At 40.4% G+C, this 27,804-nt stretch overlaps 2 protein-coding genes across 6 annotated transcripts in view; one reads left to right on the top strand and one right to left on the bottom strand.

Moving 5' to 3' along the window:
- The window catches only part of LOC149312609 (translocator protein-like), a 28,454-nt gene extending 18,194 nt beyond the window's left edge, over nucleotides 1–10,260 (top strand). For both annotated transcript variants that reach the window (XM_089524979.1, XM_089524980.1), the window contains exons 2-4: nucleotides 5,860–6,055; nucleotides 8,225–8,363; nucleotides 9,888–10,260. In XM_089524979.1, the coding sequence (XP_089381105.1) occupies nucleotides 5,868–6,055; nucleotides 8,225–8,363; nucleotides 9,888–10,061 (501 nt within the window). In that variant the 5' untranslated portion in view covers nucleotides 5,860–5,867 and the 3' untranslated portion in view covers nucleotides 10,062–10,260. The remainder of the gene's footprint in view (nucleotides 1–5,859; nucleotides 6,056–8,224; nucleotides 8,364–9,887) is intronic.
- A 1,597-nt stretch (nucleotides 10,261–11,857) lies between these two features.
- Nucleotides 11,858–27,804, bottom strand: part of LOC149312608 (tubulin--tyrosine ligase-like protein 12) — a 30,974-nt gene continuing 15,027 nt past the window's right edge. For 2 of the 4 annotated variants that reach the window (XM_089524975.1, XM_089524976.1), the window contains exons 2-14: nucleotides 27,011–27,186; nucleotides 25,696–25,894; nucleotides 23,763–23,922; nucleotides 23,386–23,519; nucleotides 21,869–21,945; nucleotides 19,836–19,952; nucleotides 19,537–19,731; nucleotides 18,271–18,382; nucleotides 16,987–17,138; nucleotides 16,810–16,891; nucleotides 15,437–15,505; nucleotides 14,313–14,451; nucleotides 11,858–13,745 (exon numbers count right to left, since the gene is read on the bottom strand). In XM_089524975.1, the coding sequence (XP_089381101.1) occupies nucleotides 13,594–13,745; nucleotides 14,313–14,451; nucleotides 15,437–15,505; nucleotides 16,810–16,891; nucleotides 16,987–17,138; nucleotides 18,271–18,382; nucleotides 19,537–19,731; nucleotides 19,836–19,952; nucleotides 21,869–21,945; nucleotides 23,386–23,519; nucleotides 23,763–23,922; nucleotides 25,696–25,894; nucleotides 27,011–27,186 (1,764 nt within the window). In that variant the 3' untranslated portion in view covers nucleotides 11,858–13,593. The remainder of the gene's footprint in view (nucleotides 13,746–14,312; nucleotides 14,452–15,436; nucleotides 15,506–16,809; nucleotides 16,892–16,986; nucleotides 17,139–18,270; nucleotides 18,383–19,536; nucleotides 19,732–19,835; nucleotides 19,953–21,868; nucleotides 21,946–23,385; nucleotides 23,520–23,762; nucleotides 23,923–25,695; nucleotides 25,895–27,010; nucleotides 27,187–27,804) is intronic. The other 2 variants (XM_089524977.1, XM_089524978.1) reach the window with 1 other exon arrangement.

The raw sequence follows: 27,804 nt of genomic DNA, 5'->3' as shown, positions 1-27,804 counted from the left end.
TAGAATTTGTAGTTTGCTCAAGGACTCAGAATTTTCTGCTGGAGTGCTCTAATGCACTCCAGTTTGGAGCAGTGCACCTCTCTATCAGACAATTAAAAAACTTGGAAGAAAAAACCTTAACACATACTTATTTTTTTTATCACAAAACAAAATATATTTCACAATCAAACTAAAGTAATCTAAACTAAACTAATTCTAATAAACTACACAACTAACAATATACAACAGACATACTAAGACGACACTAGTACAAGATATGGCTTCCAATTCTCTGGTAAGTAGTTATAATTAATAATTCTACTTCATCTAAGCCAATGTAAAATAGGAACATAAATTGACTGCTAAATAAGTGATTATCATCTAACTTCTAGATTACTTACATTATTCATTTTAAGCTTCACCACCTGATACTATCTTTTTTCCCCTGTTACTACTCATGTACCCTTTAAACAATTTCCATTCTTCTGTTAAAATCTCCAGTGCCTTGTCCCTTCATAAATTGTCAATTTGTCCATTTCCACTAAATCATATAGTCTTAATATCCAGTCCTCAGCCACTGCTGAAGACTGGATATTAAGTTTGGGCATAAATGGCCATTGCAGTGTCCTTTCACCTCTGCGCATAAATTATTCTCACTGTTGTAATCATATACTGCAGAATTCTTCCATATTTCTTGTCCAGTTGTTCATCCAGCTGTCCCAACGACGACAACAACAACAACAACAACAACAAAATCTCTGTTTTTAATTGCAATGTATCTTTCAGTAACACTTCTATCCTAGTGTAACTCATAGTCCAATATTTTCTTGCCTTTTCACATATCCACCACTTATGTTACATTCCCAACTAAACAACAAATCTCAGGATTCCATAGGATGGAGGCCTGACACTTAAAGTAGTATGAAACTGACATAACACTGTAAAGATACACTTTCTGTTTGGCTAGTTCTCCTTTTGAGATATCAGCAGTTGAAATCACCTCATTTAGTGACTAAAACAATGAAAGTGGGCCCAGTCTCATATGTTAGAAAATTAAAGGCAGAACTACACATTTTGCTACAATGGGGGCAAAATGAGGACGTTGAACTACCATATAAAAATGTCCTGCCTATGAAATTTTTTGTTCCTCAAATTTATAGCATTGTTGTAATTTCACACTTAATCTACGCATTTAGAAATACAGTTTTGAGCACCCAAGGAGGACAGGCAAAATTAACAAGGTTATGCAAACGTAGCAAATATGTGTGTTTTAGGTGTGAATGACTTTCAAAATCTGCAAGGCAAGACATTTAGGTATTGAAGGAAAATTTATATGGCAGGGTTTACAAAATGTATTATTTGGGAGTCCGTACTCTCATATTGCCCCCCATAGCTACCCCTCTGCTTGCCAGTCCTGCTACAGTTAGCTTACAGTTATAAACCACTTAGGCAGTGATGTCCAACCTCTGGCCCTCCAGGTTTCTGGACTTCAGCTTCCAGAAGCCTCAGCTACCTTGGCTAATGATCTGGAATGCTGGGAGCTGAAGTCCAAAACACCTGGAGGGACAGAGTTTGGACATCCCTGGCTTAGGGAGTGCTTAAGTGCACTGATAAGCAGTATAGAAATGTACTTGCTATTTGCTATTGCTACTAGAAAATATTGACAATCCAGATGGATATTCAAGCTAGCTGGAAAGTACTCAATGGCTAGGATTCTTTTGGTGACATATGCTGGTGTACCATCCCACATGTCCTTTCTGGGTTCTTGTGGAAGGAGGCATGTAATACCTCCATGCACAATGACACCCCCAAGCGTAATTGTTCATGCTGTTGCTACACTCAACCTCACATGCAGCTGGATCTCTACCAGGAGGCCATTGGCTCTTTCCTACTGCAAAACTGGATGATGTTTGGGATCTGCCCTCCCAACTGGATGTGGAGCTTTGCCCAGTTCCTCAAGCAGAGGCTGCATGTGGAAGCCTGGGAAAACCATGCCAGCTTCATCTTCTGTTGGCACTGAACAGAATCTTGCCCAATGCCTTACTCTGGCTTGCTCACACCCCATAATGTAACTAGCCCTGTGTTTAACAAATATATGTAGAAATTTAATGATTACATGTCCTTCCATTATCCCCAAACCCGAAAAAGCCTTTATCTATTATGCTTCTGTTTTGACATAGCCCATTAAAAATGAAATAAAAATGGTTGAAATCCCTCCTCATATAGCACTAATTGTCTGGTAAAAACATTTTTGAGAAGTGAGATTTCAGCAACCATTGGGTGGGGTACATGTGCACTTTCTAACACATATCACAAAGAAAGCTTGATAACTGTGACAAGGAACACCTTTGAGCAACTAATTGAAACAAGCTGCACAGGTTTCTATAACTCCTTCCTGGGCCAGGCCCCAAACTTGGTCTGTTGCCAGTTATAAGGTGTGTCTGACTTTCTCAGTTCCAGCCTCTCATACCTGTGATCTTTTCATTTCAGGGCCTAATTCTTCTGCATATCCTTTCACGATCCACAACCTCATTGTGGATTCTTATTTGGTGTTAGTTCTTTCTCTGTGGCAGCTGGAAATAGCATTTACCTCACTGCCAGTCCTATTTAATCATATTTTCTTGTTTTAAAATGTTGGTTTCTATATACTAGTTTTAAAGAGTTCAGTTCATCTTTATTATGGTCATAGACCAGCAGAAGTTTTAAAAGGCTATTTGAACATGCATTTTATTGGCTTTGGCATTATGCTGACTAATTTAAACAAAGGGAGTAGAAGGATAGATATGAACTAGCCTAATGTAGTGGTTTGAGCTTTGGACTACAACTCTGGAGACGGGTTGAAATCCCTGTTCAGCCACAGAAACCCACTGGGTGACCTTGGGCAAGTCACTTTCTTAGCCTTGGAGGAAGGCCAGGGCAAACTCGCTCTGAACAAATCTTGCCAAGAATGGGCACACCTTAGGGCCTCCATATGCCAGAAACAACTTGAAGGCACACAGCAGCAACAAGGATAGACATATCACTGGATATGTGCAGTACTGAGTAGTGGTTTGCATGTGTGTGTGTGTGTGCCTCTCAATTCAAACACAAGAAAGATTTGTGTATTCTTTCAAATTGCGATTCAGTAGGATCAGTGGCCACACTCAGTTTTAAGTCACTGCAGAGTAGTTAAAGTAAATAAATATGCACATGTGAATTTGTTGGTCCTTCTCTTTTGTCAGAGGTCTCAAAAGTATCTGAGTATAGACTAATCTGCCATGATGGGACCTTATCTGCCCTGGTGGCACAGTAGTTAAATGCCATTCCTGTAGCCACAACGTTGTTAGTTCGATCCTGCAGGGCTCCAAGGTTGACTCAGTTTACCATCCTTTTGTAAGTTGCTAAAATGAGCATTCAGCTTGTTGGGGGCAATTGGCTAACACATTGCAAACTGCTTAGGGTGTGCATAGGAATATACAGTTGTCACTCCTAATTCACGGGCTTGGAGTCCACGGTCTCGATTATTCACGGACAGCAAGTGGGGAGGGACAAAATGGCACATGTGCCCAGGGCACGCACAACCATTTAAATCAATGGGGCTTGGATATGTGTGATTTTCTGGATTCGTGGGGTGGTGGTGGTCCGGAATGGATCCCCCGCGAATCAGGAGGGATGACTATAAAGTGGTATACAATTGTAAGTGCTCTTGCTCTTGCTATTATCTGATCTCCCATCTTGCCCTCTACTCCTGGCTATTTTATCATCTCATATCTTTCTAGTCAAGACTTTAAGCTTTGGTGGTGTTCTAGAACTACCAAATGGAGAGGTGAAATAGGGCCTGAACAGACAGGCCAAAATAATGCTGCTTCGGGCCACATGAGGTATGCTGTTTAAATGACACATGCATCTTAAGAGGCCCAAAGCTGTGCCAAAGCTGCGCTCCAGTCCTTAGGACTGCAGCGTGGCTTTGGCATGGCTTCTGGCCTCTTAGGATGCATACTTCATTTAAATAGCACACTTCCAAAGTGGCCTGAAGCAGCTTTATTTTGGCCTGTCTGTACGCACGTCGCTAAAGCACCATGCTGGTGCCATACTAGGGTTAAGGGACCGTGTGACAACCATCGACTCAGCAAGTTCTTAATTATTGTACTTAACTGTTGAAAGGATTCAAAAATAACATCAGGGGATTTTGTAGTTAGCAGCAAACTGCAAAGAGTTAGACACTTTTTAGAGCAGATTTAACATTGTTCTTGGCCTTGGAGGACCATTTAATACCTTGAGATCTCAATTCCAGATTGCCATCCGGTAGAGCAGTCTGTTCTGCAAAATCTGCTTGTGTGGCACATTCTAGTGTCAGGGTTACAGGTAAATGGTCGCTCTCTACGTGTTATTCTATCACATACCTAGGCATCATAGAAAGCAAATCATACGATACCACAAAATAATCAATTGTAGAGGACCTGCAGTTGGACACGAAGGTGTATTCCCCTTTGATATCACCTTCAGTTGAACCATTCGTCACCACTAGATTCATTTTATGGGTTAGCTGGGTAAGATAGAGGCCAGCCCAGTTGTATACTCTGTCTTTAGATTGTCGAGATGGCAAAGCTAGACCTGGATCAGGTTCTGGTTGTGGAAGATGGAAATGTGCATATAGATCTGTTTCATTAGGGCCGATTCCTGCACTGAAGTCCCCAGCCAATATCAGAAGGGCTTTGGGATACAGAGCTAATACGTTTGTGATGTACTTTTGCAAATTATACCATATGTTCCTCAATTTAATCTTCTGTCGTAAAGTAGGTACTGTATATAGACATTGATGATTAACAGCCAAATATTATTAAATTTGACTAACAAGAAGAAGCCAGATTTGTCAGTGGTGCAATGTATACGGGTGCTGCCATTATGACGTGATGGACGCATAGTGTCTGCACGTCACACCACGTCTGTGACATCCCGAGTGCACTCGTGATGTCCACCCTGAGGGGCAAAAAGAATCTGCTTTTCACGGGTTCTTTTTCCTCTGCAGGGAAGTCACACGGTTTGGTGGCTGCGGCTTCTCTGCAGAGGAAAAACAGGCACCGGCAGGCCTCTCTTTTTGGTAGGTCTGTACCATGCCATAGACAAACAAAATAAAGTGGTTTCCAGCTGCTTTGAAGGTGGGGCATTTAGACGACACACATTTTGAAAGCATCTGGAAACCGGACTGAAGCCGTCTGGGGCTAAAAAACAGAGCAAAAAGAAGCCAGAATAGTCTGACTCAAGGTGGAAAATGCACATCCTTGCGCCTGCATATCATATTGCAGCAAAGCAAAGCAATGAAAATGCAACAACTCAAATAAATGTATTTACAATAAACACAAACCAGACCATCTAGCGAGAGACATGGGAGAAGAGGGTGAAGAGGACATGTATTGGGGGGGGGGGGGGGGGGCTACATTATTGTGCTTTGTCAATATAACACTCACACACTGATGCACTGATGTCCTGTACAGGCATGTGCAACTGTGTGGCTGATCAAAGGGGCGGCCATGTAATGGGATGGCATCTGGGCAGACATGAGAGGTATTTGGAGGTTGCAGGTGGTGTGTTTGTGTGATGGTGTAACATGTATGGCGAGGAGGCAACAAAACTAATCCACTGTTGTGGGTTCATGTTGTGTCGTGTGGTCAGCATGTGCATATTTGACCTGCCTTGGGAGTGGGCCATGTGGGCACTGGGGTTTCAATGAGCTTTAAGAAACAGGCCACTTTTTCCTGCCCATCTGTTCCGGTCCTGAGTATTCTTCCTGAAGAAGGAATTCCAGCCTTATATGTCAAGTCTTGTTTGCTGCAAATATTTTCCTGGTATGTGCAAGGCCAGGTCTCACCATGTTTGTATATTTCTGTGTATTTGTTGCAGAATCTGTAATGGAAGTAGTAAAGTCCTGGGGTCCCATAGTTGGCTTCACCCTCTTGCCCAATGCAGGAAGCATTTGGGGAGCGAGGATCGTGAGGAAAGAGCTTCCTACATGGTATGAAACCCTGGAGAAACCTTCCTGGCGGCCACCTAACTGGGTATTTCCGCCTGTGTGGGCAACTTTATATTCATCGATGGGGTATGTAGTTTGTTTGTTTCTCAAAGGGCAACATTTATGTTTCTTTCTTTTCAAGATATGCACCAAAAAGTAAATTAAAAAAAATTCTGTATTCCCTTCTGGAAATTCTGTGTAACCTTCTTCTGACTTTGGATATTTCATCAGAACATTCTCAATTTGCCTGATTATATGCACTAGAAACTTAGAGCCCGAACAGACAGGCCAAAATAAAGCTGCTTCGGATCACTTTGGAGGTATGCTGTTTAAATGACACACACATTTTAAGAGGCCAGAAGCTGTGCCAAAGTTGCACTCCAGTCCTTAGGTCTGGAGCATGGCTTTGGCATGGCTTCCAGCCGATGCATGCATAATTTAAATAGCATTCCTCCAAAGTGACCTGAAACAGCTTTATTTTGGCCTGTCTTTATGGGCCCTTGGTTTTGAAATTAAAAAGAGATGCAGATATACTACCAGTGAAGTAGGGCCTTTTTGAACACGGTAAGAGCCTGAATGGAAGCTGGAGTTAGGCATCATTGACAAAAGGTCATCTTCAGTGAACAGAAAGCTTTGTTAGAGAACTACAAAATACAGTATGTGGGGTGGTGGTGGTGGGCAAGTAACTATGGGAGAAAAGGAACAGAAGTGACATATGGGAAGAAGGGAATGAAGCCTGAAAATATCAGTACCTAGGCACAGAAGCAACAGAGCAGCCTGTTACAGACAGGCCAAAATAGAAAGATCACACTAGGCAAACTCTAGTCACCTGTTTCTCCCTATATTGGCCCCTGGAGGCACATACTTCTTTGTGCAAAATGTATCTGCAGATTTTTTCTGTTTCAATAGTACTTTAATGCAAACTACTCATTTCTCTCCTTAGAAGGCCAGCCCACTGTTTTCTTGTAAGCCCGATTTATTTTCCTGCTCTAGCCATAGTGTGGTTTTCAAGCAAGGACTTGTTCGGGGACTGACTGTTCAGGTGATATGCAGCCCTGCCCTTCCTCCTTTGTGTTTCTTGTGAGCATATTGAAAGCAGAGATTACGAACCTTGTCATTGATTTGCTTTCTCACAATTTCTCAGAGAAAGGCATGGGTAAACCTTCTCTAAACAAATTCTGCCAAGAAAACCCTGTGATATGGTCGCTGTAGGATTATTCAAAAATGATTTGAAGAAATACAATCAGAAACATCTCAGCACAGATATGCCTAATTAACCAGGAAGTTCTATTGGTTCAAACTACTGTAGTTTCTTCTACAAGGTTGCATGTGTTTGGGTGCCACCTTGTGGGAAAGATTTGGAAAAGCTCTTTTTAAAACTACATTTTAAGCAGATACACCACTTATTTAACACTGCATGTTCTAGAATATTATGGGTGGAAATATAAGGGAAACCTTGGTATATAATAAACGTTGCCTTTTGATGCATTTTTTCCTTATCGTCCTTTTAGCTACCATTTCTGTCATGTCCTTCCTTAAGGAAGCTTATATTTATTATCACATTCAAAGAAGTTTGCTGGAAACATGTAACTGTCTCAGGCCAACCTGCAAGCTAAGAACAAACAATAAAGACATGTAATTTAAAGGTACATGTTTGTAGTACTGTAGAGAGAAGGCTACACAGAGATGTTGTGTGTGTTCAATTCATTTCTGTTTTGGTAATCCTAAAGTAAACCTGTTGCAGGATTTTTTGGTAAAATTTGTTTGGGTATGAGGCTGAGAGTGTGTGACATGCCCAAGGTAGGTTTTCATACCTGAGCGGGAATTACAATCCTGGTCTTCAGAGTACTAGTTCAACACTTGATCCGCTACACCATGCTGGTTCTGTACAGAGATTATGACTGCAATGCTGGGCTGGGAAACTACAGTGCCCCTTGTGCCATAGGCCAAGCAGTGATATTTTGGGCTCCAAATCAGCCAACAATTCTACCCAGAGATAACCGGAAGTCACCCTTGGTTTGCATTTCTGGGTTTTCAGATGGAATATAGGCAATCTTTGATATGTCTGCATCAGGTGGCATTTTGAGGCACATTATGGAGAATCATTTGCCAGAATTAAAAACAAAAACAAAATTGTTTATTATGGCTGTAGGGGTTCTGTATCATACACACACACCAAAAATCAATGGTTCATATCAGTATCAAAAGCCCTTGTGTCCAGTTAATTTTCTGACACTGAGATTGTGTTCCTTTCAGATATGGTTCTTACCTGGTGTGGAAAGAACTGGGAGGTTTCAATGAAAAATCCATGGTTCCACTTGGTCTTTATGCAGGAAACCTAGCACTGAACTGGTCATGGGTTCCCATATTCTTTGGAAAGCATAAAATAGGATGGGTAAGTGTAAATGAGATCCTGTGCTATCTGCTAGAATGGGTTGTAATATCTACTAGGCAAGAAGATGGTGGCTGAACACTGGTAACAAAACAGAAAGGACTTTAAAACTAATTTATACCTGGGCTACTTTGAGCTTCTCTGAATTTTTATTTAAAATGAGAGTGACGTTTCAAACAATGATCAAAATATAATAGTTAACAGGTGAAAAAACTGTGACAGGGTAATTTGATTTTTAGGATTTGTCCCTCTCTCTCACTTCTAGAGAAGAGCCATACCCAATGTTATTTATAAAATATATTTCAAAAGAATTTCCTACCCACATTGCATATGATTACTTTATGGAGCCACATGTGGTGGTGATGTTATCATATAGGGATTTTAAAAGCAATCAGACTAATTTGTGGAGGACACACAAAAGGGATCTTGCAGTCCTAGTAGGCAACAAGTTGAATATGAGTCAACAGTGTGAATAGGCAGCTTAAAAAGCCAATGTAATTCTAGGTTGCATCAATAGAATTATAATGTTTAGATTGAGGGAAGTAACAGTACCATTCTGTTCTGCCTTGGTCAGCCTCACCTGGAATACTGTGTCCAGTTCTGGGTACAATTAAAAAAGGATGTTGAGAAGCTGGAGCGTGTCCAGAGGAAGGCAACCAAAAATGGTGAAGGGTCTGGAAACCATTCCCTAGGAGGAGAGACTTTGGGGGGGGGGGGCTGTACAGCCTCCAGCTGCCTCTTTTACAGCCAGATCAGGGCCGTGGCAATCACATGCTGTGGCCTGGATCTAGCCATTGCAGGGCGTAATAGCTTTACGGCACTCCTTCAGCGCTGTGTCGTGTGGACGCAGTGCCAGAGGAGCCCTGTGACACTGTGTGCTGTGTGGAGTGGTGCATGGAGTCACGCCGTCCTGGGGGTGGAGTCAGGGCGTGTGCCATGCGGATGGTATACCCTGACTCCGCCCCTATGCCAGTCTTTAAGGCCGGTCTGCACAGGGCCTTAGGGAGCTGGGTATGTTTAGCTTGGAGAAAGTTGAGGTCTGATAGCCCTATTTAAATATTTGAAGGGTTATATTGAGGATGGAGCAAGCTTGTTTTCTGCAGCTCCAGAGTCTAGGACACAGAACAATGGATGCAAGCTACAGGAAAAGATATTCCATATAAACATTAGGAACAACTTCCTGACAGTAAGAGCTATTTGACAGTGGAATATGCTGCCTGGGAATGTGGTGGTGTCTCCTTTGGAGGTCTTCTAAACAGAGACTGGGTGGCCATCTGTCGGGGGGTGCTTTGATTGTGTGTTCCTGCATGGCAGATTGTTGGACTGGATGGTCCTTGTGGTCTCTTCCAACTCTGTGATTCACATCATGTAATATGACAGTCAGTGAATATATTGGGTGAATACAGTGTAATTTGACAGCTTTTTTAAAAAAAGGCAAAAGGGGATGTTGGAAGAGCAGATTTTAATAGCGCTCTCTGCCCTGAATTTCAATTAATATTGTCTGCTAATGTCCTTATATTGTCACAGGGACTGGTGACTATACTACTAACCACAGGAGCAGCCACAGCAACAACAACAGTCTGGTATCATGTCAACAAAACAGCAGCATATTTGTTGTATCCTTACATAGCCTGGTTAACTTTTGCCTCTGTGCTCAATTACCGCATCTGGAAGGACAATCAAAGTAAGAAACACAAGTAACTTGTACACATTTTCCTAAAGCAAGCCTTGGCAAAAGCAGGACTTTTTTTTTAAAAAGAAATAATTTTCTAAAATACTATTCCATTGCTTAAGCCATTTATGCAATTGTGTGTATGTTTTTTTTTAAAAAAAATGTACATGTTAACATGTAAATGGAAGTTTACGACATAAAACTGAAATAAAGTTCAGTGAGAGATAAAAGAATTATATGATTTTTAGCAATGTGTTTGTAGTTCTTTTGTCCAAGTCCACAGTGGTGTTAATATGGGAATTGGGAAGGGAGCTTTATGATAGAAGAAAGAAAGAAGAGAGTGGAATACATCCACACCTGCAGACATTTGGGCTTTGCCCTAGCTAAAACATTCAGTTCCCTAAGGGCGAAAAGAAATAAACCATAAACACTATTGGCAGATGTGGGAGGGAGAGGAGATAATTCAACCTACAAAGGCCAAGATGACACAATGCCAGGCACCTAGAAGCAGATTAGTTAGAAGAGACCCCAAGGGCCATCAATTCCAATCCCCTGCTCACCATAAACCAGGCCTTGCAACGCCTAACTAGGGCCCTGTAACACATCGTGAAAAAATGGTCCCCAAAATGCTTTGGCCCAGTAGTAAGTATGGGTAAGGGCACCAAAGCCTACTGAGCTCAAAGCACTTGGCTGCTTAACAGAGATAGGGAGATTAAATTAAGGGAGACCTTAAGGGCCACAAAGGCTTGCCATGCAGCTTGTACACACCAGAGAAACACATGGGAAGGTGGAGCCTAGTGGGCAATGGAGATACCACACCACTGGCATAGGCCTACTAGCTATATGGAGTCAAAAGGCAGGGGCCCAATCTGATCAATGCCCCCTCAATCAGGTAACAAAGAACCGTCTCATAGCTGGCTACATTATAGTCCCATGTAGTGCTGTCTGCCCCTGCGGGCCCAATAGGAGTCAACCGCATCCCGCTTGCCTAGTAACTAAGCAAAATTAATAGCAATACAAAATTACTGGAAGTAAAAGAACTCAAACCGATACAGCATTAAACAATTAAAACCAAAAATGGATTAGCCACAGTGACTGGGCCCACAAGTACAGACAGCGCAGTAACACCACACTGCCTTGTGACTGCACCCAGCCACCAATGTCTCAGCATAAATCACATACAATGATAATGTCTCAGTCACTGCTAGCTGATGGAAAATGCTTGGGATGTAAACATGGGAGGCCAGCAAACATGCCTCCCCCCGCCATGATGCTGCATGGCATCGGGTGGGGGGATCCAAATTGGTTGATTCATGTGTAGCGATACACTTCATGACACTGAATAAAATGCATAATAAAACTTTGCCCACTTTGCAAACGCTGGGGCAAAAAACAAAACAAAAAACCAACCCATAACGTTGGATGCAAAATACCCAAAGGCCAGGCAACTTTCTTTCAGGGCATGTTCTTGCATTAATATGCCTAGGTGTGTGATAAGAAAGCAGCTTTTCAGGCAAGTGTCAAGCCTAGTCACTCCTTCATTCACTGCTGCCCAGCATGGTGGTGTTCCTTCCATATGCAGAGTTTTGCAATGTCTCACTGCCTAGTGGAGCTTACAAAGTTATTTTTTTGGACAGCATCCCTCACTTTCCTCCAAACAACAAGTAGTGGATTCTGAGAGTTGTAGTCCCAAGCTGACCTTTCCCAAGCTCTGTCACCTATGACGTGATTTATACATCATTCAGATGATAAAGGCAATGGAAATTTTTGTACAGTAGCTCCTCTGAAGAAATGTTGCCAAGAAAACACCATGATAGGTTTGCTTTATAGTTGTCATAAGATGGAAATGACTTGAAGGCATACAAGAACAACAACATTTAACATTAGGAAATTTGGTGGCTGAAGTTCTCTCACAAGTGGAAACCATAAAACAGAATTAACAGACGTTTGGCAGTAGGAAGGAAAAAAATCTATTTACATACAGCATAGAAGGCACTCAGATGGCTGGGCTACACTGGTTTTAAAGTTTATTATCAGACAAAAAGGCATAATAGTGGAAAGAAAACATCACAGAAGGATATTTTATTTGGCCTTCAAACTCTTCCCCCAGCCCATGCCAAAAGGTGAAAGATGCTAAAGGAGCAGCAGTATCAGTCCTACTGTTTTCTAAATGGACATACTACTTCACATTTAAGGTAACTTCTTTAAACAAATGATGTCAAAACAATAGATTCTGATTGGGAAAAATATGCCAGTGAAGTCAGCTATAACTAATCTACCCACCAGCTGTCCCTGGCTTCATGAGAGTAGCTCTGGAAGATCTTTTAAAGAGGTCATTAAGGAGGGAAAGCAATATGAAGGATGAACACAAACACACATGCAGTACTTTCCAAAAGCACTGTGTGTAAAGCAGAACAATACTGCCTTGGGGGGAGGGGAGGTGTCCTTTCAGAACAGGATTAAAGGTCCAAATAGACCTTAAATCCTGAAGTCTTTACAATAAAGATAATGTATAACATGAAATATTAAAGTTATTGTTTATCCTTCTTTGTAGAAAAATGTGGTTAGGATAAAATATGAACAAATTAAACAGCTTTCGAAATATGATTAGGAAAGCATAATTGAAATGCAGGGTGAAATGATCTGTCCGTTTTTTAGAAAAAAGAGGTCCCAGTAAAAAGCCAAGGAAAAACCTGAAGAGCAACATGTTTGTTAACCTTTGCAAAATAACGCAATAGAAGGTGGCTGTTATGTGGGGTTTGGGGGAGTTAAAGGGGGGCTGTGAGAAATTTATGGGCCCTTCTTTGGCTCTCCAGGTCCTGGACCAATATACTGAATGGATTCCCCTCCTATAGCTCTGGTGCAGAAGTGGGAAGGGACTAGGGCAAGACAGATGTTTGACCCAGAGCTTGACTTGCTAGTATACTTGACTTTCATACAAATAGAAAAGCAAAAAAGGAGCATAGATTATGCAGTGCCTTCTCTTTTTATATATTATCACCTAGAGACTAGAATTACAGACTATCATCTGCTACATGAAAGACAGGGACTGGCACTTTGCTGCAATATTGTTTATTAAAACTGAAATCTGTGGACACATGAGCCAGCTGCAGCCTTGAAATAAAATGCTTTGCTTTACAAATACTAAGCAAATTAAAAGGTGGGAACACAACTCTATTAGGAAAAACAATGACTTAAAATTGCCCTAAATACAGTAAATCATAAAGGAGGTTGGAAAAGATATACAGATTTTTCCTTGTAAGCAAATTAAACACAGTAACTACAGAGACAGAAAAAAATAAATTGATTTGCTAATGAACTACTGAAAATATCAGTATACAATAAAAATATATGTTGTGGAAGTAAGCTGGCAATGAAAGAGAAGAAAGCTGGAGAATAGGGGAGAACATAAATCACATACAATGATAATATATGAAAGAACTGATTTGTCCTTGTTGCCATTATAGAAAAAGAACAGTTGCATAAGCAGCTCATAGAACTGAAATATAAATATAATATATATCACTGTGAAGCACATATTAGCCAAGTGAAGCCACAGAGCTAGAGAATGGAGGTCACATGGCAACCATTGGGTTCATCCAAGAAGAGGGTGCTGAAGACATCGTTGAAGAAAGTTGGATGGTATTTGCAGGCTCTGTCACAGTCAGGGTTGAAATTCACCTCCAGGATCTGAGGCTGCATATATGGTTTTCCTAGAAGACAGATAATGTAAAGCTTTTTTTTTTTTTTTTGAGGTAGGGGAGAGAGCTGAATTACAACAACATCTAAGTGAGATGCCACATTCACTAAACAAAGACATGATGCACACTTGGCTGATCCTTATGGTGGTGGTGCGGATATGTGGTCCCATCAATCCTAGTCAACACAGGGAATAGTAAATGATTATGGGAGCTTCAATCTAGCGTTGAAATGGTCATACATTCTAGACATAAGCTAGAGCCATAGAGATCCTGTTTTTAACTTCCTGCTCAAAAATTCCTTTCTGCACTAGTCCAGAACCTATCATCACCCTTCAAAAATAGCTTTGTGGTATATGAGAAAGACTAAAAGTGGAAGGAGCCTTCTAAATTCATCCCCATAAAGGAAGCACCCTTGGATCCCAGTGAATGCTGAAAAGAGAAAGGGAGCATTCATCTTTACCTCCATATAGTTCTATAGGGTACCAATAAAAAAGGATTTCCAGATTTCCAAGTTTCAAAATAGTTCTATCTTTATCTATGAAGTTAACCAAAGGATGGAAACAGGAATTCATTAGTTACCATCACTGGATGTCTCCCACTTAAGCATCAGGTCAATGGCATAGACAGCTCGTGAGGATGGATAGTCACAGATGCCAAGTGGCGCAGGCTTTGCACAAGCAGCTTGGAATAACTCCACAAAGGCCTTAAAAATATTTTCCTAATGACAAAGTCGCAAATACAATAGAAGTGGCTGTTAATACCATACAAATCATTACAACCCCATGCAAATGAGAGCCGAAATCGGAGCCTGGATAACAAGTAACAATAATATGATCAACACTATTTTTTGTTAACGAGTATAGTAACGACTTGGGATTTTTAGCATGATGACTAATGTTAGCTATGAACTCTTGATTTTGCAGCTGCCATTTTGAGGGATATTTGTATTTTTAAAATCTAGCAAGGAACTATAAAGTAACGTGCTAACAACAAGTAACATAAGTACTTTTAATAATGAGCAACAGAAAGGAATACACACTGTAGTTTAGAGTGTTTGTCTTCAAAGTGCTGTTCAGGCTCTCTTTTCTGTGTGTATTATAATTTTTTCCCGTGTGCCAGATACTGGCACCATATTTATTTCCATTCACTACCATTGTGTCTTTCTTTCCTGGAAACTCACTAGTGAACAGCACAAAGGACTACCACTTAAGAGTAGCACCAACCAATGAGCCTAAAATAAAAATATGTAGTAAGGTTTATGATCCAATCTCACCCTGCTTCAGGGCCCTCTTGAACACACACTTTTGATTTCTGTATTTTTCTCTTTCTTCTAAAAAGCATACATATGAAATGATTTTGACCAAAATATGATATTTAGACTTGGGGTTCATCCAGACTAGTTAAAGAGGTCAGGAAATATAATGATCACTTTTTTCCCTGAGATCCAAATGATGTTTTGGTAATTACAGGAAATTTGAGGCTTTTCCTCATTTCCCCCACAACTTTTTAAATTCCTACTAGCATAGCAAGATTACTTTTAAAAAACCAACAACAGATATTTTGTGGGCAGGAGGTGGCATAACATGGTGTGCAGAAGGTTATCATGACCAGTTAGCAGATGAAAACTGAAGCCCTAGGAACCTTCTGTCAAAAGGAGGGGAAAATGGAGAGAGAGAGGTATCACTGAATCAGCAGTGTCTTACCTCAACAGATTTCCAAGAACAGTCAGGATATTGCTTCTCAAAGAGAGGGATAAATTCATTATAGTGGATCTGGAAAAGAAACACCATTTAGTCAATCAAGCATAATTTAAGATCAGGTGGTCAATCCTACCCCCTATGTCTGACCCTAGGGTTGCCAAAACGACTTAAAAGCACACAACAACAACAACAACAACATCTGTCTCTGCAATCCCCACAGCCACACTCACTTGTAAAACGTACCAAAAGTGCTACTATTCCTTTGGCTTTCTCCCTGTCCTCAAACTGCCTCAAGGACGAACTGCTAAAATTGTGCACCAGGACTGTCACTGGGAGGGTGTGGGGAGTGCCTACTCAGAGAGGGTTGTACACCTGGTTGGGTGATACACCTGGCTGGACTGGCATGGCTGGTGGGCGAGCAAGAAAGTGCATCACCTCGCTTTCTTGCTTGCCCAACATCTGCACCAGATCCTAAATAGGTCACTGTGAAAGCTGCAGCCTCCCTCTCCCCAGGGTCAGGTCCTAAACTTGACTTCTAGAGGATGCAGCACCACCCCCTTGTAGTGGTCTAGCTGGTAAGCAGGTGGCCAACAGGCGAGCAAGGTAGCATGAGGGTGGGAGGTCACAACAGTTCATCATGTCCCCACCACAGCCCTTCCAGGTGACAACACATTCAGTTATCACATTGGTGTGCACTAGCCCTGGAATCAGTCATATTGCAAGTGGTCCTGAATCTGCCAAACCTTCAGCAGATGTCTCTGCATTCTTTTCCACTCCCTGTACTGCAGAAAAGCCTTCTCTAGAGGTCTGTTTTTGTATGAGGCTATAATGGGAAACCAAGTAATGAGATCCTATTCCAGCAGGAGTTCCTGCATGTTGTGAAAAGCACCTCAGCAGCTAACCAGCCACCTCCCTTCCCTCTTCAGCTGGCTACTTTCTTCCCTGTAAGTCTCAGGGCTACTAATGCTCATGTCATACACTATGTTGTAAAAATATTCCAAGAGTCCCATCCCCCTTCCCAAAAAAAAAATTCTAGTGAAAAATGAAGTATACAATCATTTGTACATCAAGTTTGTGCTATGGGAAGAGGCCTTAAGGAATTATCATTATGGCCCTGCTTCCTCAAAGACAAATTCACCTTTTTCAGCTAGCTGAATATTTGCTTATATGTATTAGGGAGATCAAGGAGACCTATATAGGGCTTTCTTGGTGGTTCAGCAGTGAATGGATTGCTTCAGCCTTTGCCTTCAGAACATGTCACCAGCTAAACTGGTAAGGGCTTGAAGGGTAACATATAACTTAAAGCACACTCTTTTAGGCCAGCCACTGATTCTTAGTGGAGGACAAGGTCTCCTTTTCCTGTATCATTTACTCACCTGTTTTAAAGATACAGCAGGATCATAGTTCATGACAGTAAAATGCTTCTCGTAGTCATCCAAATCATCAAGGGAAAATGGCCTTTAAAAAATAAGACAGGGAAAGCACATTACCCATGAAATTCAGAAATTCTAGAAGTTCAAATCTTCTTAATATGCTGAGAAAATGGACATTACCGATTAGAGAACCGTAGCCAAAAGACATCATAAACATACAGTCTGAGTGGTTTAACAGATCGCAGCAGAACAATGTAACGAATGTCAAATTTAACCAGACCCACATCTTCAAGATGAAACAGTACTGGGTTCTCAATATACTTAGACACCACCTGAAACGGAAGAAAATAATTATGCAGGGCAGACAATTTAACAAGGTTTTATGTTGCACCCAGTCTTTGGAACAATAGTATGCTTCCAAGGCAGCTTACAAGCAATAACTATGTGAATACTACCAACAAAACTGAGAGGCTCAAGCCTCCATACCCCAAAGTAGGGAGACTATTTTCCTCCCAATGCCTACCAGTCATTCTTCAGCAATATGGGGTTTTGAATTTCAAAAGACTTAAAATAGCTTTCAAAGTCTGCTTAAAGATGGGAGGGTGGAAGTGCTGATCAGATCTCGGCAGGGAGTTAATTCTGTTAACTGAGACCACTACTGAGAAGGGCCTGTCCTTGATACCTACAAAGCACATGTGAGGTAGAGATTGCTCTCCCTTTCCTATGCCAGTAAGACTGGATGGACACTACCCTGGAAAGCTAGGAAAGATCCTGGAAAATTAACATGATTTCTTGTAATGTGTTAACTTAAACATGCTTCATAGTTTCTGGTCTGATTTCATTTTGATTCCTTTCCTCCCCCTAAGGATATAGATCTATGCACACTTATCTTAGAGGAAGTCAGATGAACACAGTGAACTGTATCTGAGTCAACATGCATCAAATTGTGCAGAAATTTTAGAAATATATACCTACACATTGTAACTTCAAGAACTTACGCCACACAGTAATTTTTGGAGCCTGGTTTATGATCCTGAAGAACTAGGCTACATTGCTTGCCTTCTCTATCAAAAACTGTTATTACATACTAGAATTGGAAAAAGTACACATAAAAACATGCTGAAAGCTTAATTACTAGTCAAGGAAGCAAGAGCAATAAACTTCTTGCTGAAGGATATGTTGCTTCACTGCAAAGCAGTGAGCTGCCAAAACAGCCAAAAACTGCCATGCCAAAGTTTTATTGCTCTCCTAAAAGTACAGAGAGCTGCCTTGCAAGGAGCTTTTTGGAAAACATTTCACATGCTGGAATGCCATAGTCAAATTTCAATCTGAGTTCAGCAAAAACAAACTAATGCTGCAGCAAAAACGTTTAAAACTTTTTGAAAAGGGAAAAAGGAACCAAGAGCTATATCAATTTCTTCCAGAAAATAAATGGTCATGCCTACAAGGCTTGCTTGTATTGACCTTAGGGATGCTCTCTCTCTGGCGGATGATGGTGTTAAGGCTTTTGGTGATGTGTGTGTCCAAGCTCCTGGCTAGGTTCCATGGTTTGCATATCCAATGGTTGTCTTCACCTCTGCAATAAGATTGAGGGAAGGAAGGGAGGAGATGGTAGATATGGATTCATTTAATGCTTGAACAAAAACATTTCCCCTCAGGCAAGGATACTTTCTGTCAAGCTATGCAACTTGTGCCTCACTAAACCAAGCAGCTGCTGTATTTTATTCCCCATTTTAATTCTTTTTTCAAGAGATGGTGCCTGACACAATGGCTGAAAACATACCAATGGACAGAGTGACTGGGACTTCAAAAACAAGACATCTGTTGATATCTGGAGTGGGTCTAAAGGCAAAGTTAGTGGGCTGCATGGGTCACAAATTATGAAAGGCTGCTCTAAAATCCAAAGTTTTCAAGACTATCAACCAATTAAATCAACCAGGTATCTTTTGCCTTAATCGAACTTCAGTGCAAGTACATCCTCTTTAATCCTCAAGATGCTCCCCTGAGACTCCAACAACTAGGCCTAAAGCCAAATTGAACTGTAATAGTGTAATAAAAAGTAATAAGTATTTTAATAAAAGGCCACTAATTGTTGCTCACAACAATGTTATTTTCAGACTGTGTGCCCAAGATGGTAGCATTGTGAAGGAAACTGGAAGACAGAAGGCTAAAATATTTGTTCTATGCAATTTCAATGCCCTCAATCCAACAATAGAAGCACTGAACAAGTTAATAAAAATCTAAGGAGTAAAATGCTCTCCAAAAGCTCAAAATAGGGGCACTGGAGAGTATAATAATTTCCATTTGTTTCTGACCAGCAGTTCATGAGGTCCATTTTGAGAACTGTTTCAAATGCATCATAGGTGGCCGTAAGCAAGGTGAAAGAACTTGCCCTGTGTAAAAAAAAATATGGATGGTTTTATACACACTGCAGAAATAATCCAATTTGAGACCACTTTAAGTGCCCTGGCTGAGACCTAGGGAATTCTGGGATCTGCAGTTTGTTGTGGCACCAGAGCTCTAACAGAGAAGGCTAAATATGTAACAAAACTAATGTTTCCAGAATTCCTTAGCATTGAGCCAGGGCACTTATAGTGGTCTCAAATTGGATTATTTCTGCAGTGTGTTTTGGGCTAATAAGCTTGTAAAATGTCTGGTATATTAAACTGAAAATTAATGTTAGAGATAATGGAATTTAAGTAATTACTACTGTGTAAGAAATGTACTCACCTTCTCTCACGCTGCTGAAAGAAACTGATAAACTGTGGTAACTCTGTATAAAGATTAAAAGTACGAGGCAGCCATTTTGGTCCTTCACTGCCTCCAACTCGCCTTGAGATGGATGCCAGACAATCCTTTACTGTCAAAAGATTCTCACAGGGAAATTGATTCAGCATCACATGAGGCCTTTCTTCACTTAGTTTCCTAGAAGTGAAGGAAGGCAATTAAAAAAGAAAGCTCCATGGCCAAATATATGCAGATTGGACAGGTAAGAAAAATTGTTACTTGCAGGGAAATAGCTGTGTAACCTGTAATCTTTGAAGTGAGAGAAGTTGTAGAGAATATCTGCTTCTTGCTCAGAGTCCGTAAATTCAAAACGAGGGTGTTTCAGATTCTGAAGTACCTGTTGGAGATCTGTGTAAACTCTGGCAAAAAGGGAAGGAAGTGAGAAAAATATAATGAAAGGAAACAAAAGGTACACTGAAATTCTAACAGCGTAAACTGAATTTCCCCAGTGGAGCTCCATAGCATTAATCTAAAAAATGGATGCTTATTTCTCAGATTTGAAAACTGCCTTTTTGTGGAACCATAGCCTATTCCTAGAATTGGGGCCCTAAGACTGGTCAACCACCCACAGAAAAATCTCATGAGAAATTTGACATAGGATCATGTTCACAGAAGCACAGAGCTGAAGGAGCACACAAGAACCACTTAGTCCAACAATGTGCCATGGGGGTATACATTTTTGAAAGATGGCTATCCAACCTCTGTTTAAAAGACCTCCACCATTCTCCCTCTAAGCCAGTCCATTCTACTGCCGAATAGTTCTTACCACTGGAAGTTCTTCCTAACATTTAAGTGGTATCTCTTTTCTTATGAGATGAATCCATTGGTTTTTGTCCTAGTCACTGGAGCAAAAAGCAAGCTTTCTACATCTTCTACATGACATCCCTTGAAGTATTGCTCACAATACTTTATTATTAAGATGAGGAAGACTCACTCAGATTTCTGCTTGATCACACCCACAATTATGACTCCAGTTCATGGTTTTGGTTAATTTACAAGAAAACAGGCATAGGCATGCATTCAGAGTTCTTGTCATGTAGCTTAAGAACATCTACATGGACTTTTTAAATAGATAATTTTTTCAAGCAGCAAGCATACTTTTTCTCATATGGACAAGAATGCAGGTGTGCACATCTAGTTTGTGGTGAAGAGAAAAAAAGGGGGGAGGGTTGAATTAACCTAGTGTTCACCATGCACTGTTTCACATCTGGTAGAAAAGATGAGAGGAGAAAAGCCTTCCGTGTATGTTACTACAACTGTTTGCCAGGTCAACAGCCAAAAAACCCAATCATATACTTGTGCTTAACCTAATGTGCATCCATACCGGTGTGTTAGAAGCAACACATGTTGCAGCTGTTGCTAGTTTTCAAGCAGTTAGCTTCTCTCACAAAACCTGTACATACCCAAACACTGCAGGCTTTGCAATGTTTTCCTTGCTCTGAAATGACTCATTTCCACCCTCACTTTCCCCCACAGTTTTGCTAATTCTCCCAAGTAGTTTCTACAGCATTTTATGACACCCATTAACTATGTTCTTGGAGTGGAGTAAAAAAATATTGAAAACTATAAAATATCAAGAATACACCAGCCCCGAGAATTGAAAACAAGTTAAATATCCTCAAAATTAAACTTAGCAACTGCAGTGTCAAAGGTCTAAAAATCACTAAAGCATATTTTTAAAAATGAGTAATCTCTTAGATCACAAAGGTGAGTCTCTCTGGAGGGTTTATCACAAACAGGGTGCCACCAATGAAAATGCCTTTACATTTGTACCCACGCACCCACCCACTTCATTTCATTTTTGCAAGAGCCTCTGAAGACAATGCCAGGCTTCAGGAAAATAAATATGGGTGGAGACAATCCTTCAGGGAAATCCTTTAAGGCTTTAAAGGTTGAAATATTTTGAAATAACTGATTGGAAGCCAATGCAAATAAGAAAGCAAAGGCCTAATATCAATGTTTCTTTCTCGAGTGCACTACCTACTGGTTCCTGTTATTTTTTTTGTGTACTGAGTGCTGATGATTCATTAATATATCTTATGCATTAATAAGCCTCTCTGCTACAATATTTTAAGAGCAGAATGTCTCCTTTCTTTTCTGCACATCACCATACTATCCATTGTATAGCTGAGATGGGGCAATTGGGACCAAGGTTCCATATCAGAGAACCCCATAACTGGAATCCCATTTCTCCCTGAGTAGCTGGACATTTAACTGTTGAAAAAGAGGCACAGAAATAATGTTTATTGTATAGAAAACCACTGGTAATACTTACTTGAAGATTTTATCCTTGTTATAAACAGGAAGATTTATTGAGACAGGTAGTTTTTCCTTGTTTTCATTTAAGATTGCCTTTAAAAAAAAAGGACAACAAATCCCACAAGTTATGAAGGTTTTTACACCAGAGGGCTTGTTTGTTCAGAGGACAGAACCAGAGGTGGAAAACTTTGGTCCTTTGGCCTAGTAATTACATGCTCTCTCTGCAACTGATCCAGTCTTATCCCTCCTGGAGGCTAATCTACTTCTCCCAAGCATCCTCTTTCTGACCTCACTTGTTATCCTCAAAAGACTGTTCCCAAGGGAGTCAAGTCTTTGAAGGTTTCCCACTATTATATTAGTCAAGGCTGATAAGAACATGACTGTAGCCTGATTTGATGTGTGCTCATCTGAATTCAACATGGTATACACCAGGTAAATGCTATCCTTTGACATGCATGTTACAAACAAGTAACAGAAATCGCATACATTTGTGATACTAAACAATCAATTTTGACACAACACTTTGCATATTCTTTAACTTTAACTAAATAACTATTTCTGGGCTGTCTCACAATTCTATTCCTGAGCTCTATTCAGGCTACTGACTTAAATGTATTTTACCTGAGATTATTCAGTAGTTTTTCTCATTTAAAAAATTACAATTGTACTAATAAAGATACACTGACATTTTTCCATAGATTATTGTGAGCTCTAAGGAGAAACGTAATACTGGTGTCGTGATTCACACAGCCTATAGATGCAAACAAGACATTTATAAACTATTTTTATAGATTATCTGGTATAAATCCAGATTCTATTGTGTATATTTTCAGTGAGATCTTTTACCATTAATTGCCTAAAAATGAGTAAACCTAAAGCTAGGAAGACTGTTATACCCTGGCTGCTCTTATTATTTCTTTTTGTAAATAAGCCAAACCGAAAGCTAAACACATATAGACAGTCACACTACATCTGTAGGTAAGTACCTATGTTGTTACAATTTCTTCAACAACTTTAATTGTTTATTTACATATCTCAGACAAAGTGGTGTGAAATAACAATGATAAATCACTTTAAGGGTATGGTCTTTGACTAGTGTGGAAATAGTGTGGAGTAAGAGGTATTCCCACACAGTATTTCAAGTGATTTCTTCTATATATCTATGCTAACATCTTTTATCCATACTACATTTTAACTCTTAAAAATAAGAACTTTAATTTTAACAGTATGTTACTGCACTAGCTCTTCAAATTTATTTTAAGAATCTAGAGACTGTAAATTTAATTTCAAGAGACGAGATTAGGTGTACAACTAATCTGGATGCATGTTGAGCTATATACCTTATGTGAAGGCTCTTTCATGTCACTGTATTTTCCACCTAAGCTTAAAAAGAAAGTGACATACAAAGTTATACCATCCATAAATGAAAAGAAGAGATCAATGTCCTTGTGTGAAGGAAGTGCTTCTGTACAAAATCTGTACAGAAATTAGTGCAGCTGCTCTCTCCAATAAAGCAATCTGGGTAAAAGGTACCTGGTAGTGATCGTCTGATGGCTCTGGTGTGAAATAGTTGACATCTAGAGTGTCACTGGATACCCATGGCAACAGTCGACACCTCCTGAGTAAACGATCAGTTTCCCCATAGGCAAAGTCACGGGTCACTTCCTCTGTAAGAAAATGAAGTACATATAAAGGCATTTCCAAACATTTGTCATCAACTTACAGTTTGATGTTATGAATTCCTATCACTAACTGTCCAACTAATCAGAAGAATTTTGTGCATGCATATCTGTCTTGGGTTTGCTTACTGAGATAGTTCAAACTTGGCACCCTGACTTGTCTCTCACTTGAGAACCAGAGACATAATCCACTCCCCTCCTGTTTCAAGAACATATCTGTTGTACACTTACCGCCAGTTTCAAGGTCTCTTAAGGGCCAGAGAACAGTATAAGCCATTTCCTGTGGCATGTAAAATAGTGGTGCTGTCGCAAAAGTGGGCTCGTCTGAATGCTGAATTCGAGATCCAAATTCATCCATAATGTACCATACTGAGACTTTGTCCTCTGCCGTCTAGATGAGAAGAACACACTCAGTCATGGGCAGAATAAGGGTTATATCAGAAAGCATTCTACACTGACAATTAAGGAGCTAATTGTACAGACGCAAAACAGCAAATGCCTTCAGCCAACCTACTATGATTTCACACAGTATGTTTCAGTGCAGCCTTAAAGCAGGCTTCCTCAACAATCGGTGAACATTTTCTTTGAATATCAAATGCATATGCAGCAAACCTGCTGCGACTATGTGTAATCAGCAGATCCTTTCTTAAGAATGTGCTTCTATTTTATTTATTTAATTTGTAGCCCATCAGACTCACACATGGGCAGCTAGCACTAGGCTTCCATCATGGGAAAATCTCAAGCCACAACCTTTTTGTATTTGGGACTCTAACAGAATGCATGCTATTCCTGTCACAGGCAAAAAAATGCAGGTTTACCCCCACCTACTTACCCCTGGGACTTCCCCATCTCCCAAAGTACTCAAACTTCACTTTCTGCTAGAGGTTTTCTCCAACAGCACTTTCTGCTAGATTTGTTTTGTGTTTTAGTCTGTTATCAGCTATACCAGTAATTCCCAAATTAGGGGCTTCCGGGAGTTTTGGACCTCAGCTCCCACAATCCTAGACCACTGTCCAAGATGGATGAGGCTTCTGGAAGTTGAAGACCGAAACACCTGGAGGACCAGAGTTTGGGAATCTGTATGCATTCTATGACTCCTCTTCCACTTCCACACCTAATTTGAAGTGAAAATCTTGAGCTTCAAAGTCCCGGATTATTTACAATCAGGATATTTAAAGGCCCACCTGTCTCTGAACCTAGTAATACATTCAGATCTTCCAACGAGGAGCCTCCTGTGGGTGCCCCCTCCATCAGAGGCAAGGTGGAGGGTTGCCAGGAAGATACTGGTGCTGACTGAATTATAAGATGATGCTGTCAGACAAGTTGCCTAATGCCTGTTTCAATGTTCTTTCAGCAACAGATAAAACCATTTTTATTTGGTCAAGCTTTTTGGAAGCAATTTTAATCCTGGTGATCATTTTGTCTTGCTTTTACAAAATTTGTGTACTTTAGCTACTTTTAAATATGTGTTTCAATTATTGTTTTCCTTTTTTGGGTAAACCAATTTGGAATATGATTGAAGGGTAGTATGCAAATACTTAAAATTAAGTACAGAATACCACAATATACCTACCCAACAAAAAACATTAAAGATTGGTTGGACCATGACACCTTCCCCTTTTAGCTTTCCTAATTTCAATTTGCACACTATTAATTATTGTACAGAAAATCTCCATAGAATGGCATTCCCCCAATTCATTCTATACAAGATCCATCTGGATGCATTTGAAGCCAAAGTTTAAACTTTGGCAATTGACATCTCTGTGTGTTCTGTTAAAGTTTTTAGTGTTCATTCTTTTTATTTATTTATTTTTATTTCGCATCCTTTAAAATTAATGTGTGTGCTTTGTGTATGTGTATATGCTCAGTAATACCACTTTCCTCCCAAGTTAAAATACCACTATTATAAAGAAAAGATATTTGTCTGAATTTCTCCTTGTCCTTCTTCAGCATATCCTGCTGAAATATAACAGGACAAGAAAAATAAACTAAATGGAAACAATATTTTGGGAGATGAATTTCCTCTACCACAGAATTCCCATAGAAATCTCATTCTATGAGACTGTGTCATTACCTCCCAGATGGAAATGTTTTCAAAAGATCATTATTTCATTGTCTCTGCAATATCCAAAAACAGTTTACAGAAGTGCTATTATGGACATACCCCACATGACAGCTGGTAGGTCTGGTTGTATTTCCACATTTCCTCCAACACTTGATCAATAGCTCTTTCATCTGGCACTTCCCCATGGTAGTCTATTCCCATCAAGTTGGCCATTCTGTGAAGCAGACCAGGGACCTGCTGCAGCTGTTGGCGGGCATGTCCGATACGGTACGTCCAGGCATGGTCAATCAGAAAAATGCTTGGAAGACAACATGTTGTCACGTAAGAACAAAATGCATCACACAAACTGTAGTTTATAATCACCACTGTACTTTGATTAGCAAGAACTAATCTAAAATAGGATAGCGATACCATCCTACATTCCCCCCCCAACCCATGAAAATATAAAAGAAGCTTTGGCTGTTTAACTTTGACTCCTTTATTCACTGCAACACCAAATAGTGTTGCTTCTCCTTCTACAAGAAATATATCCCTTTCCATCTGCTTCCACGCGAAAGCTCTGGTTCATGTTCTGGTCACACCTCACCATGACTACAGCATTTTCCTCACTGGAATTCCATTGCCTCAACTTGGCCTCTTCACCTCTGCCCAGGACTGTCAGCAAAATCATTCCTCTCTCTTGTCACTTTGATATAAAACACCCCAAACTGCTTTTTTAAATACCTTGTTTTAACCACATGCACCCAGATTCTATCCTTATTTTCAAAACTTTCATCGCACTGGCACTCTCCCCTTTCTTACCCTCATATTTAGATTATATCTTGTGACCTTCGTATCTCCAAGATGTAAGATCCAGGGTTTCTAACTCCAAGATACAGACTCCATCTTTTCCTCCCTCCTGTCTTGCATGCCCTTCAGAGCACCCATATAATGACACCTATCCTCCTCAAAACCCATTTCTGTAAAATCTTTGAAACAACTCAGCTTTCTGTGCTGAGTGCATGCAGGATAAAATCACATATTCTATTGATCTCATCCACTGCTGTCTCCTTTAGGGCTGGGAACTCTCCTCCCATACTTTGAAAAACACCACACGCATAAAGACACCACAACTTTCAAATCTGCTTCCAAGTATTAAAATATACAGTCTGCCCTTCCTTTATGCATGGGATCCGTTCCAGACTCCCCTGCGTAAAGAGAATTCCGCCTGTGTTTGAGCCCCATTTAAATGAATGAGGCTCGTGCACGCAGTGGCGTGGTGGCACGGGTGCGCACCCCATTACTCCTTATGGGACATGCCACCCCTCCTCCCAGCGTGGCTTTCAGCGTATGCTGAAAGCCGCATATAACACGGGTGCACTGTAGTTAAAATTATTTAAAAACTTATTTATTTTAAGCATTCAGATTTGTTCACCTATCAGGGCTTGATGCTTGAAGTCCATTTTCATTTGTCACTATTACTTTGTAGCAAAGTTCATTGCCAGGATTTGATTTCTTTTTGAATTCTTCCTCTATTTCTTCATCAATCCCTGATTCCTCCTCTGCCTCTTCCACCTGCATTATCCCAAAATACTCTCCAGCATCAAACACCTGAAATGACAACCAAGCAAACCATCAATTAAAGTAGCAACAATATAGCTTTGGACCCAAGTATAGAACTTGATATTTAAAAACTTTAAAACCAAACACCATGTAAGTGTTTCACAACACATAATTCCAAATATTACAATTAATTTGTGAAGTCCTGGACATCCTTTGGGACAGTTGCTTTTGATATAACAGGCTACTTTTCTGGACTTTTGTCACTCAGTACTGAACCCACACATACCTTGGGCACCCTGAACTGGGAATAGCCATAATGGGAGGGGACGGAACATTCATTACACATAAACATAAGGCTGACACATGCAGTCGAAATGAAGTCATAAGTAGGAGCCAAAGAGCCTGTGCTTCTTGTCTGGGCTCTAACTACTTGTTAGACTCTAACTAGCTCTGCCCTCAGGTGTGACAATAGTGCTGCTCAACATGTTGGACCACAGCTGGTGCCAGTCCATGAATCATGGGGTGACAGTCTATGGTAAGCTCTCTAGGAAACTGAGAATATGATAATGATATCATACAAACATGGTATCTATTCTTGGCACACTGGGGGTAGGGTTGGGGGATGCCAACTTGCCATGTCAGATAGTTTGAACAGCACAGTAGCAG

This window comes from Sceloporus occidentalis, unplaced genomic scaffold (assembly GCF_023333645.1).
Source record: "Sceloporus occidentalis isolate IW3139 unplaced genomic scaffold, rSceOcc1.0.p SCAF_5, whole genome shotgun sequence".
NCBI classification, from domain to species: Eukaryota; Metazoa; Chordata; class Lepidosauria; order Squamata; family Phrynosomatidae; genus Sceloporus; species Sceloporus occidentalis.
The sequence above is the reverse complement of the archived record's forward strand: the minus strand, read 5'-3'. Positions and strand labels throughout refer to the sequence as shown.